The 14,490-nt window shown below is 38.0% G+C and overlaps 1 protein-coding gene across 5 annotated transcripts in view; it reads left to right on the top strand.

Moving 5' to 3' along the window:
* TANC2 (tetratricopeptide repeat, ankyrin repeat and coiled-coil containing 2) overlaps positions 1–14,490 on the top strand; it is a 476,614-nt gene that overhangs the window by 235,403 nt on the left and 226,721 nt on the right. For all 5 annotated transcript variants that reach the window (XM_033184063.1, XM_033184062.1, XM_033184061.1 and 2 more), the window contains one exon: positions 10,062–10,210. In XM_033184063.1, the coding sequence (XP_033039954.1) occupies positions 10,062–10,210 (149 nt within the window). The remainder of the gene's footprint in view (positions 1–10,061; positions 10,211–14,490) is intronic.

Below are 14,490 nucleotides of genomic sequence, written 5' to 3'. Positions count from 1 at the left end.
ATGCGGTGTTTGGTTTTCTGTTCTTGTGATAGTTTGCTAAGAATGATGGTTTCCAGCTGCATCCATGTCCCTACAAAGGACGCAAACTCATCCTTTTTTATGGCTGCATAGTATTCCATGGTGTATATATGCCACATTTTCTTAATCCAGTCTGTCACAGATGGACATTTGGGTTGATTCCAAGTCTTTGCTATTGTGAATAGTGCCACAGTACACATACGTGTGCATGTGTCTTTATAGCAGCATGATTTATAATCCTTTGGGTATATACCCAGTAGTGGGATGGCTGGGTCATATGGTACATCTAGTTCTAGATCCTTGAGGAATTGCCATATTTTCCATAATGGTTGAACTAGTTTACAATCCCACCAACAGTGTAAAAGTGTTCCTATTTCTCCACATCCTCTCCAGCACCTGTTGTTTCCTGACTTTTTAATGATTGCCATTCTAACTGGTGTGAGATGGTATCTCATTGTGGTTTTGATTTGCATTTCTCTGATGGCGAGTGATGATGAGCATTTTTTCATGTGTCTATTGACTGTACGAATGTCTTCTTTTGAGAAATGTCTGTTCATATCCTTACCCACTTTTTGATGGGGTTGTTTGTTTTTTTCTTGTAAATTTGTTTAAGTTCTTTGTAGATTCTGGATATTAGCCCTTTGTCAGATGAGTAGATTGCAAAAATGTTCTCCCATTCTGTAGGTTGCCTGTTCACTCTGATGATAGTTTCTTTTGCTGTGCAGAAGCTCTTTAGTTTAATGAGATCCCATTTGTCAATTTTGGCTTTTGCTGCCGTTGCTTTTGGTGTTTTCAACATGAAGTCCTTGCCCATGCCTATGTCCTGAATGGTACTACCTAGGTTTTCTTCTAGGGTTTTTATGGTATTAGGTCTAACATTTAAGTCTCTAATCCATCTTGAATTAATTTTCGTATAAGGAGTAAGGAAAGGATCCAGTTTCAGCTTTCTACTTACGGCTAGCCAATTTTCCCAGCACCATTTATTAAATAGGGAGTCCTTTCCCCATTTCTTGTTTCTCTCAGGTTTGTCAAAGATCAGATGGCTGTAGATGTGTGGTATTATTTCTGAGGACTCTGTTCTGTTCCATTGGTCTATCTCTGTTTTGGTACCAGTACCATGCTGTTTTGGTTACTGTAGCCTTGTAGTATAGTTTGAAGTCAGGTAGCGTGATGCCTCCAGCTTTGTTCTTTTGACTTAGGATTGTCTTGGCAATGCGGGCTCTTTTTTGGTTCCGTATGAACTTTAAAGCAGTTTTTTCCAATTCTGTGAAGAAAGTCATTGGTAGCTTGATGGGGATGGCATTGAATCTATAAATGACCTTGGGCAGTATGGCCATTTTCACGATATTGATTCTTCCTATCCATGAGCATGGTATGTTCTTCCATTTGTTTGTGTCCTCTTTTATTTCACTGAGCAGTGAAATAGTTTGTAGTTCTCCTTGAAGAGGTCCTTTACATCCCTTGTAAGTTGGATTCCTAGGTATTTTATTCTCTTTGAAGCAATTGTGAATGGAAGTTCATTCATGATTTGGCTCTCTGTTTGTCTGTTACTGGTGTATAAGAATGCTTGTGATTTTTGCACATTAATTTTGTATCCTGAGACTTTGCTGAAGTTGCTTATCAGCTTAAGGAGATTTTGGGCTGAGACAATGGGGTTTTCTAAATATACAATCATGTCATCTGCAAACAGGGACAATTTGACTTCTTCTTTTCCTAAATGAATACCCTTGATTTCTTTCTCTTGCCTGATTGCCCTAGCCAGAACTTCCAACACTATGTTGAATAGGAGTGGTGAGAGAGGGCATCCCTGTCTTGTGCCAGTTTTCAAAGGGAATTTTTCCAGTTTTTGCCCATTCAGTATGATATTGGCTGTGGGTTTGTCATAAATAGCTCTTATTATTTTGAGGTACGTTCCATCAATACCGAATTTATTGAGCGTTTTTAGCATGAAGGGCTGTTGAATTTTGTCAAAGGCCTTTTCTGCATCTATTGAGATAATCATGTGGTTCTTGTCTTTGGTTCTGTTTATATGCTGGATTACATTTATTGATTTGCGAATGTTGAACCAGCTTGCATCCCAGGGATGAAGCCCACTTGATCATGGTGGATAAGCTTTTTGATGTGCTGCTGAATCCGGTTTGCCAGTATTTTATTGAGGATTTTTGCATCGATGTTCATCTGGGATATTGGTCTAAAATTCTTTTTTTGTTGTGTCTCTGCCAGGCTTTGGTATCAGGATGATGTTGGCCTCATCAAATGAGTTAGGGAGTATTCCCTCTTTTTCTATTGATTGGAATAGTTTCAGAAGGAATGGTACCAGCTCCTCCTTGTACCTCTGGTAGAATTCAGCTATGAATCCATCTGTTCCTGGACTTTTTTTGGTTGGTAGGCTATTAATTATTGCCTCAATTTCAGAGCCTGCTATTGGTCTATTCAGGGATTCAACTTCTTCCTGGTTTAGTCTTGGAAGAGTGTAAGTGTCCAGGAAATTATCCATTTCTTCTAGATTTTCTAGTTGATTTGCGTAGAGGTGTTTATAGTATTCTCTGATGGTAGTTTGTATTTCTGTGGGGTCCGTGGTGATATCCCCTTTATCATTTTTTATTGCGTCTATTTGATTCTTCTCTCTTTTCTTCTTTATTAGTCTTGCTAGCGGTCTGTCAATTTTGTTGATCTTTTCAAAAAACCAACTCCTGGATTCATTGATTTTTTGGAGGGTTTTTTGTGTCTCTATCTCCTTCAGTTCTGCTCTGATCTTAGTTATTTCTTGCCTTCTGCTAGCTTTTGAATGTGTTTGCTCTTGCCTCTGTAGTTCTTTTAATTGTGATGTTAGAGTGTCCATTTTAGATCTTTCCAGCTTTCTCTTGTGGGCATTTAGTGCTATAAATTTCCCTCTACACACTGCTTTAAATGTGTCCCAGAGATTCTGGTATGTTGTATCTTTGTTCTCATTGGTTTCAAAGAACATCTTTATTTCTGCCTTCATTTCGTTATGTACCCAGTAGTCATTCAGGCGCAGGTTGTTCAGTTTCCATGTAGTTGAGCGGTTTTGCTTGAGTTTCTTAGTCCTGAGTTCTAGTTTGATTGCACTGTGGTCTGAGAGACAGTTTGTTATAATTTCTGTTCTTTTACATTTGCTAAGGAGTGCTTTACTTCCAATTATGTGGTCAATTTTGGAATAAGTGTGATGTTGTGCTGAGAAGAATGTATATTCTGTTGATTTGGGGTGGAGAGTTCTATAGATGTCTATTAGGTCTGCTTGGTGCAGAGATGAGTTCAATTCCTGGATATCCTTGTTAACTTTCTGTCTCGTTGATCTGTCTAATGTTGACAGTGGAGTGTTGAAGTCTCCCATTATTATTGTATGGGAGTCTAAGTCTCTTTGTAAGTCTCTAAGGACTTGCTTTATGAATCTGGGTGCTCCTGTATTGGGTGCATATATATTTAGGATAGTTAGCTCTTCCTGTTGAATTGATCCCTTTACCATTATGTAATGGCCTTCTTTGTCTCTTTTGATCTTTGATGGTTTAAAGTCTGTTTTATCAGAGACTAGGATTGCAACCCCTGCTTTTTTTTGTTCTCCATTTGCTTGGTAGATCTTCCTCCATCCCTTTATTTTGAGCCTATGTATGTCTCTGCATGTGAGATGGGTCTCCTGAATACAGCAGACTGATGGGTCTTGACTCTTGATCCAGTTTGCCAGTCTGTGTCTTTTAATTGGAGCATTTAGTCCATTTACATTTAAGGTTAATATTTTCATGTGTGAACTTGATCCTGCCATTATGATATTAACTGGTTATTTTGCTCGTTAGTTGATGCAGTTTCTTCCTAGCCTCGATGGTCTTTACATTTTGGCATGTTTTTGCAATGGCTGGTACCAGTTGTTCCTTTCCATATTTAGGGCTTCCTTCAGGGTCTCTTGTAAGGCAGGCCTGGTGGTGACAAAATCTCTAAGCATTTGCTTATCTGCAAAGGATTTTATTTCTCCTTCACTGATGAAACTTAGTTTGGCTGGATATGAAATTCTGGGTTTAAAATTCTTTTCTTTAAGAATGTTGAATATTGGCCCCCACTCTCTTCTGGCTTTTAGAGTTTCTGCCGAGAGATCTGCTGTCAGTCTGATGGGCTTCCCTTTGTGGGTAACCCGACCTTTCTCTCTGGCTGCCCTTAAGATTTTTTCCTTCATTTCAACTTTGGTGAATCTGGCAATTCTGTGTCTTGGAGTTGCTCTTCTGGAGGAGTATCTTTGTGGCGTTCTCTGTATTTCCTGAATTTGAATGTTGGCCTGCCCTACTAGGTTGGGGAAGTTCTCCTGGATGATATCCTGAAGAGTGTTTTCCAACTTGGTTCCATTTTCCCCCTCACTTTCAGGCACCCCAATCAGACGTAGATTTGGTCTTTTTACATAATCCCATACTTCTTGCAGGCTTTGTTCATTTCTTTTTCTTCTTTTTTCTTTTGGTTTCTCTTCTCGCTTCATTTCATTCATTTGATCCTCAATCGCTGATACTCTTTCTTCCAGTTGATCGAGTCGGTTACTGAAGCTTGTGGATTTGTCACGTATTTCTCGTGTCATGGTTTTCATCTCTGTCATTTCGTTTATGACCTTCTCTGCATTAATTATTCTAGCTATCAATTCTTCCACTCTTTTTTCAAGATTTTTAGTTTCTTTGTGCTGGGTACATAATTACTCCTTTAGCTCTGAGAAGTTTGATGGACTGAAGCCTTCTTCTCTCATCTCGTCAAAGTCATTCTCTGACCAACTTTGATCCGTTGCTGGAGATGAGCTGTGCTCCTTTGCAGGGGTAGATGCACTCTTATTTTTTGAATTTCCAGCTTTTCTGCCCTGCTTTTTCCCCATCTTTGTGGTTTTATCTGCCTCTGGTCCTTGATGATGGTGACGTACTGATGGGGTTTTGGTATAGGTGTCCTTCCTGTTTGATAGTTTACCTTCTAACAGTCAGGACCGTCAGCTGTAGGTCTGTTGGAGATTGCTTGAGGTCCACTCCAGACCCTGTTTGCCTCGGTATCAGCAGCAGAGGTTGCAGAAGATAGAATATTGCTGAACAGCAAGTGTACCTGTCTGATTCTTACTTTGGAAGCTTCCTCTCAGGGGTGTACTCCACCCTGTGAGGTGTGGGGTAGCAGACTGCCCCTAGTGGGGGATGTCTCCCACTTAGGCTACTCAGTGGTCAGGGACCCACTTGAGCAGGCAGTCTGTCCGTTCTCAGATCTCAACCTCCATGTTGGGAGATCCACTGCTCTCTTCAAAGCTGTCAGACAGTCTTTTTCTTCTGCAGAGGTTTCTGCTGCTTTTTTTGTTGTTGTTGTTTAGCTGTGCCCTGTCCCCAGAGGTGGAGTCTACAGAGACAGGCAGGTTTCCTTGAGCTGCTGTGAGCTCCACCCAGTTCAAGCTTCCCATAGGCTTTGTTTACCTACTTAAGCCTCAGCAATGGCGGGCGCCCCTCCCCCAGCCTCGTTGCTGCCTTGTGGTTAGATCGCAGACTGCTGTGCTAGCAATGAGGGAGGCTCCATGGGCATGGGACCCTCCCGGCCAGGTGTGGGATATAATCTCCTGGTGTGCCCGTTTGCTTAAAGCGCAGTATTGGGGTGGGAGTTACCTGATTTTCCAGGTGTTGTTTTTCTCAGTTCCCCTGGCTAGGAAAAGGGATTCCCTTCCCCCTTGTGCTTCCCAGGTGAAGGCGATGCCTCGCCCTGCTTCAGCTCTCACTGGTCAGGCTGCAGCAGCTGACCAGCACCGATTGTCCGGCACTCCCTAGTGAGATGACCCCAGTACCTCAGTTGAAAATGCAGAAATCACAGGTCTTCTGTGTCGCTCACACTGGGAGTTGGAGACTGGAGCTGTTCCTATTCAGCCATCTTGCTCCGCCCCAACCATGTTTTCTTCTAAGAGTTTTATAGTTTTAGCTTACACATTTAGGTCCACGGTGCATTTTTAGTTAATTTTGATATATGAAGTAGGGCTCCAGCTTCATACCTTTATTTGTGTTTATCCAGTTGTCCCAAAACCATTTGTTGAAAAGATTATTTTTTCCCCATTGAATTGTCATTGCATCCTTGTTAAAAATTGTTTGACCAAGGCAGGAATGGTGACTCATGCCTGTAAGTTTAGCACTTTGGGAGGGTGAAGTGGGAGGATTGCTCAAGCCCAGGAGTTCAGGACCAGCCTGGTTTACATAATGAGACACCATCTCTAGAAAAAAAAATTTTTTTTAATTATCCAGGCGTGGTGGTGCACACCTGTAATTCTAACTACTCAGGAGGCTGAGGCAGGAGGATTGCTTGAGCCCAGGAGGTTGAGGCTGCAGTGAGCCATGGTTGCACCACTGAATTCCAGTCTGGGCAACAGAGTGAGACCTTGTCCCAGAAAAGAAAAAAAAAAATCAGTTGACCATAATGTAAGAGTATATTTCTGGACTCTTTATTTCATTGATCTATTCTGATTCCAGTACCATATTGCCTTGATTACTGTTGCATTGCAGTGAAATTTGAAAATAGGAAATGTGAGTCTTCAAACTCTGTTCTCCTTTTTAAAGGTTTTTTTTAAAATTTTGGGCCCCTTATATTTCCATATAATTTTTGTGATCAGCTGGTCAATTTCTGAAAATATAAGGGAAGAAGAAAAGGAAGCAAGTAAGCAAGCAGCTGGGATTTTGATAAGGATTGCATTAAATTGGTAGATTGATTTGGGGAATATTGATATCATAACAAAATTATCTTCCAAACCATGAACATGGAAAACTGTAATGCGCCCTCCCCCACAAAAAAAAAAAAAACTAAAAGACTTGATACACACAATATGGATGAAACTCATTCTAAAATGCACATTGCCTCCAAAGACCAGACAGTCTTTAAAATAGGTCAAAGAATTTTCTTAAACTTTTTAAACTCACTTTCTCTATTCTTAAAAATTACAAACCCAATAACCCTGATAATTAAGCACTGATTTCTCTCTCTTAAGCTACCACTATTTCCATTAAATCCTCCCTTTTAGTGATCTTCAGATGGCCCCATTGTTAATTGTAATGAGGGGGAAAAAGGCTATCTTTATTCCACTGGCCAGATTTTATTCTCCTGGTAAGTTTTCATTTTGCAGGCAGAGAGGTTTTATCACAGCAGTTACTTGCAAGTGGGAAGTAGAAATGAAACAAAAAGGAAAGAAAAATGGTAGTATTTAAGGAAGAATGCAGAATCAACGTACACTAAGTAGGAAAAAATGAAAATGTGTGACCTCGTGACATTTTAAGCGTATTTTAAATGAAATGGTTTGGAGGGGAGGACCTGACTTCGTGTGTCAATATACAGTATTTGAATACACTATTATGTTGGTGCAAAAGTAATTGTGGTTTTTGCCATTACCTTTAATGATGCCATAATGGCAAAAACCTTAATTACTTTTGCACCAACCTAATAAATCCCTACAAGTGAGAAGCTGTTCATCTGGTCCTACAGAGCAACTTCAAAATATATTTCACATATTCCCACCTTTTTTAAAAAAAAGTATTGTTTATTTTTGAGACAGGATCTTGCTGTGTTGCCCAGGCTGGAGTGCAGTGACATGATCACGGCTAACTACCACCTTGGCCTCCTGTGTTCAAGCAATTCTCCTGCCTCAGTCTCCTAAGCAGCTGGGACCACAGGCACGCGCCACTGCACCCAGCTAATTTTTGTAATTTTTGTAGAAATGGCGTTTTGCCATGTTGCCCAGGCTGGTCTTGAACTCCTGGGCTCAAGTGATCAACCTGCCTCAGCATCCCAAAGTGCTGGGATTTAGAGCATAAGCCACCACGCCTTGCCCCACCCTTTTTTGTTTTCAGAAGTAACTATTTTAAATTTATTTTAAAATAGTAAATGAAAATAGATTAGGGAAGAGGTTACTGACAGTGAAGTCTGTAATCTAGAAACCAGAAAGGAGGTGCCTCTGCTGTTTTTACTTTCTTCCACCAGAAATCCTGGCATACTTTAAGGAAGAGGAGACAGAGGCAGTTGTTGGTAATCTAAGACTTAAGATGGAAGGATTCACAGGTCCCTGTCTGTTATTTGAGAAGCCCCCACTAATTCATCTACTAGGCCTTTTCATAATGTGTAAAATTTTACTCAAGATCAAAAAATAAGAAAAGTTCAAAACAAATGTAATTGCCAAAGATAGTTTTTTCGTATCATAACCTGGTATCGGATTTCTTTCATTATAGAGTGCACAGCAGATAATATCATATTAATGTCATCCTCAAATGATATTTTGAGATGAGGTAAGTAAATAGGAAAGAAAAAGTAGATTTAGCAAGATGTAAAAAAATACCAGTCAAACCAGATGAAAAGGACCTGGTGTGGTAGCAGTATGTAATATAGCCACCCACGGAAGAATTCTTGAACTTCTTTCTGCATTCGTACTTGGAATTACTGGAAGTAGTAATGTAGAAGGGGTTGCAGTTACCTGTCACTTAAGAACCTCCATTTGATTACCTTACTTAGTGTTTACAACATGCTTTGTTAGGATTATTGAGATTAACATACTATAAGCAATACGCCTATTATTACAAGTTATCTCTTATTCAGACATTCTCACAATTTGTAATATTTCTTTCCAGTGAGGAAGACACTGTTGTGCTCATTGGGAGCATAAATTCTGGAGTCAGGGAGCTCAAGTTCTAATCCTGGCTCTACCATTTACTGGTTGTGTTACTTTGAGCAAATAATTTATCTGTGCCTCTATTTTCTCATCTGTACAATGAGGGTAATAATTTGTACCTTAGAAAGTGGAATCTAAAGTTATGAAGGTTAAGTAAGCTAACATATGTAAAGTGTTTACACTAGTGACTTGTGCATCATAAGCATTATGTAAGTATATGCTAAATAAATATATACTCTTATTTTCCATATAGATTATAAACTTTTCAAAGTCAATGACTATATCTCCATGTTATATATAAATTCTCATATCTGTTGTTAACCATGTATATAGAAAACACTAATTATCAGAATAACTTTGTAGGAGACAGTGAAACAGAGCCCCAGAATATCTAGAGGTCTGGAATCTATGATGAGAAAAATTTGCAAAAGATTGGTTAGTTTAACCTGTAGGAGGGAGGAAAGTGTTATTCATTAATTTGAAGAGACCAGTTTTGCCTTTTCATTTTATCAAGGAATAAGAAGCTTCCAATTATTCTTGAGAAAAAAAAATAAGTATCTAAATGTTTATAATATAAAAATAACCCTACTGATTCTCTTATTTCTGTTCTGTGGCAGAGCAATATATTTATGTTGCCTCTGGGAGGATAATAGGAGAGGAAAAATAGAGCTTTGTTTTTTTCTACCTTAATATACATTCAGTGAGAGTTTTTATAGAGATTTTTCACAGATGGAACACTTGAGTTCAGTACTAATATACAAAAATACACATATACCCTATCTCTGACCCCCAGCTTGTGACTTTATTAGAGACGTTAGTATAAAGTTAAATGGAATAATAACAATGCAGATCTTACCTTCTTGGCATTTGGGATGGTTTACTGTGTAATACTGAATATCCTAAATAATAGGATGTGATTGTGTGTAGTGATGCTGTTGTGTTTTGGCATCAAACCGTATAACACTACAGTTAGTGCTTGTAATGCTAACGAATATATCTGACCCCATAAAAGGATTTTTGTAATGTCCTTTAAAATCTGTGCTACTGTGGATTGTTACAAGGTGAGATTAAATGCTCTCAATTTAGAACAAAACCTGAATAAATATGGATAGTAAGTCAACATAAACAGATACTCATTTTAGGTAAATTTTTTTTTTGCCTCACATTTTTAATCATTTTGAGTTCCCTGGCTCATTTTTGATTCGTGTAAATTTTGTACTTGGAAGCAAATTTATATTGAGAGTGAGTAGTCCAAGAAAAACCTCATAACCTTGTCATTTTTGAGTTAAAATGTGAAAACTAAAGAAATGACCAAAGTGAATGTATGAATAGTTGCAGAACTAGACCATTTTATTTAGAAAGATTCATGTTCTTCAATGCCTTCTTGTTACAGGTGATGCTGAACAGGAGCTTGGCCCCCCTCCATCTGTAGATGAGGCAGCAAACACACTCATGACTCGTCTGGGTTTCCTCCTTGGAGAGAAAGTCACAGAAGTTCAGCCAGGTGACCAATACAGCATGGAAGTACAGGATGAAAATCAGGTAAGCCATTTGCTATCACCTTTGAGAAACATGGTATGAATCAGCTTATTATGTCAGAAATAATCTCAAGAATGCCTTTTGAGGCCTAGAATACAATTTAAGTTTCCATAATCACTATTATTTCTTCAGTTTATGAATAATCTTTTAGCTTTAGTCTTAGAGTTACAACCAAAAAAGCCACTTTTAGGTTTTGATTGATTTAATGAATGAATGAATGAATGAGCAAGCCAACAAATAAAATTGACATGTATATAAGCACTGCATCCCAAATTTGCAGAGTATACGTTCTTTTCAAGTGCATGTGGATTATTTACCAAATTGATGATACACTGAGCCGTGGAGCAGGTCTCAACAAATTTCCAGAGATTCCAATTACCGGAACCACAGTTGAATTTATCAGTTACAAAATGATAATTTAGAAAGTGGTATCTAAAAGATTACTTGGATCATTAGTTTAGATTTTCTACTTTTCTAAAATACACATTTAAAACTAATATTTCTTTTTAAGCACATCTTTAGCTATATCCTACAAGTTTTGTTATACTTAGTTTTTATTATTTCAATTTTAAATGTTTTCTAATATTTTTGTGATTTCCTCTTGGACTCAAAGGCTATTTAGAAGTATATTACTCAATGTCTACATATTTGGGGATTTTCTAAGTATCCATCTCAGAAAGTTAAAAAAATCAGCAATTTAAAAAATATTTTGTAGTTTTCTTTCTTTTTGCTATTTTCATGTCTTTCAGTTTAAATGTAGCAAAAGAAAGTACTAGAGTCAGTTTCATTTATATGATCTTAATCTTCAGCGTGAATGTCTGATAGTGAAGTGTTTTATTCAGGAGATGACAAATTAATTTTAAATTGCATATTTTATTAATAAATATTAGTGAAGATTCTATATCACATATTACTTTAGTTACAATGAGATATACAAGGATTATTTGAATATATTTATATGTCATGTGGATAATTTCAGATGTTCCAGGGCGCTCTCCTTAAGTCTCACTCCTAGGTTATTGGTTTTGCTAGCTGCACGTTATTTAAATACTATCTTAACTCCCTGGTTATCTCTAGCCCTGCCTTTTCCCCTTTACTTGAAATTTGTATATGTAGCTTCCCACATTATATTTTCTAACTAATGTTTAAAATGTATCTCAAACTTAACATGTCAGATTTCTCCCTAGAATCTGTTCCTTCTGCAGTGTTTCCCTTATGAATAAATGGTATCACCTACTTGCTTAGGACAAAAGCATTGGAGCCATTTGACTTCATCAGACCCACATTCACTCTTTCAGCAAATCATAGACCCCGTCTTCAAAATATGTACTCAATCTGATCCCTTCTCACTATTCCCACTGCTACACCCAAGTGCCAGCCACTGTCATCTTTTGCCTGTGCTACTGCAATAGGTACTAGAATGTAAGACTGGAAGGCTGGAATTTTTGCCTGTTCTACCCATTGCCATACCTTCAGTCCCTAGAACATTACTGTCTTTACTAGGTGCTCAGTAGGTATTTATTATATGAATAAAGGGGCCTCCTAGTAGGTCTCTGCTTCCACTCTTGCCCCCTTGTAGTGTGTTCACACAGTAACCAGAGTGATCCTTGTAAAATGTGAATCCGATTCTGTCCGTTTGCTTGTAATCTTCTCCTGTATTCCCATCATACTTAGAATAAAATCTAAAATCTTTACTATGGCCTAGAAGGCTGCACCTGATCTAGCTACTTGCTACCTCTCCGACATCACTTCCTACCCCTCTCCCTTTCACGCACGGCTCTCCAGCCACATTGGCTTCCTTGTCATTTGCCAGACACATCAGCTATATTCATTTGTACTTGAATATTCTTCCCCCACAACTCACTTCCTCACTTATTCAGGGTTCTGCCTAAATGTTACCTCCTCGGAGAGGTCTTAATTCCTCTTCTAATAATTGCACCTGCCCATCCCTATATCCCCTTATCCTTCTACTTTAATTTTTCATAGCTCTTACCATTAACTGATATTACATTACATGTTTAGTTGCAGGGTTGTTTTACCTCATAACAAGAATGTATGTTTCATGATGTCAGAGCTGATGATTTTTTTAAATCAATTTACATTGTAACTATGTCAGTATGCTGTGCCCTGTGAATAAAAAATGAGAATGATCTTGTTGAGGGATTTTTTAAAACTGGGATCAATAAAACATCTATTTCACCTCTCATTTCTTGATATTCATGTCAAGTTAAAATGTGACTGTTCTAATAATGACCAGGTAACTTGATGTCTTGTATCTTATAACGTGAATATTTTTCAAGGACCCTGTCATTTTTACACAGCTACATTTCCTTGGATTATAAAATATGTACTTGTTGCTCTTGAGATTCTGCATGTCACAGTGACTTCTGTATAAAGTCACAAGTCTATGGAGTATGCCTTACTTGAATGTTACTGAATAACAATCTTGGCCGGGCGCGGTGGCTCAAGCCTGTAATCCCAGCACTTTGGGAGGCCGAGACGGGTGGATCACGAGGTCAGGAGATCGAGACCATACTGGCTAACACGGTGAAACCCCGTCTCTACTAAAAATACAAAAAACTAGCCGGGCGAGGTGGCAGGCGCCTGTAGTCCCAGCTACTCAGGAGGCTGAGGCAGGAGAATGGCGTGAACCCGGGAGGTGGAGCTTGCAGTGAGCTGAGATCTGGCCACTGCACTCCAGCCGGGCGACAGAGCAAGACTCCGTCTCAAAAAAAAAAAAAAAAAACAATCTTAAGTAAATGAGCAGCATCATTGATTTAATATAATTAAAGCAATATGGTATGATAGAAAAGCCATTGAACCAGAAGGGAGAAAATATGTGTTCTAGTTCCAACTCTGCCACCTACCGTTTTGTAAATTTGGACATGTCACTTAACCTCTCAGAGCTTTATATTTTTCATAGGTAATAATACTGACATTTATTAAATACCTGCTGTGTACCAATTATTGTACCAATATTTTACTTGCACTATTTCGTTAAAGCTTCATCACAACCCAGTGTGGTGGATGGAGTTCATTCGTATTCCAATTTTCAAATAAGGGATGGAAACACACTGCCAGAAAGTGATGGAATGATATTCATATCCAGGCAGTCTGCTTTTATAAGCTGTGCTCTTAACATCCACACCATACTGTTCCAGTGTACTATGAAATAATAACACCTGACAGGGTTGTTGAAAGGATCAAGTTAAATCATGAATATGAAAATCCTTTGTAAGCTGTAAAATGCCATATAAATAAAAAGTATAAAATAATATGCAATATAATTAGTATATAAATATATGCAGCAACTGTGTGATTTGGGGGAAATTACATCATAGCTTTCATACTTTCATTGGTTTCATTTTCACATTTCTTAAGTGGGGGAAATAACATGCATTATGCCTCTCATACCATGTTGACAAAGAGTAAATGAGATAACATATAAAAATATTTTTAAATTGTTAAGCTTTGTGCAAATGTAAAATATTAATAGTGAAGCTAAATGATAGCCTTCTTGCAGTGTAATATACACTGGAACTATCTTGGAACCACACAAGAAAGTGACTGAATTGATCCCTGGAATTTCTGGTCTCAGGAAGATTATTAAGAAGTAGGAGGTCATGTTAATTTGGTGACTTTCTTCTGAGCTAAACAGTATATTAACAAAGATAAACTGCTGTGCTTAGGAAGATGATGTAGTGATGATATTCTCAAAATAGTAATGACAGAATCTAATGCAAGTCAGCATACATCATTTTTCTGCAGAAAAACAAAGCATGAAAGTGATATTCACCTGACCCCTTTATTCTTTCAGTAGTTTCCAAGTATTCCAGTAACCTTATTAATTTCCTCTTTAGCTTCTTACCTTGTACATTTATAGGATCTTTAAGAGATCCAGATTAGGAGCTTTCTTAGGATTCTTCTGGAGAACATTAAGGGTAATGGAAAAAACACCAAAAGGTTTAGGAAGTGCAGTGGCTTAAATAGATGTCCATTTTAGCCTACAGCATGGAGAATAAATGTTGTCTTTCTCTAGCTCATTAACTAGTCTCCTTAAATAAACATAAGGCCTGCCTTTTAAGTCGTAAGCCATGAACAATTTTCTGTTTTCTAAATGGCTTGATATTTAAGCTTTGGTTTTACAGTTAAAGCTTTTAAAGTATACATTCTGTGATATATGCAGAAAATAACTTAGAGTAAAAATAAGTAAGTGCCGTTTGGGCTTAACCTCCACGTTGTCAATATTATGCATATAATATGATTTTCTTTCACAAAGAACA

Source organism: Trachypithecus francoisi, unplaced genomic scaffold (genome assembly GCF_009764315.1).
Source record: "Trachypithecus francoisi isolate TF-2019V2 unplaced genomic scaffold, Tfra_2.0 Lachesis_group20, whole genome shotgun sequence".
Classification (NCBI taxonomy): Eukaryota; Metazoa; Chordata; class Mammalia; order Primates; family Cercopithecidae; genus Trachypithecus; species Trachypithecus francoisi.
Note: the sequence above shows the minus strand (reverse complement) of the source record. Positions and strands in the feature narration are given on the sequence as shown.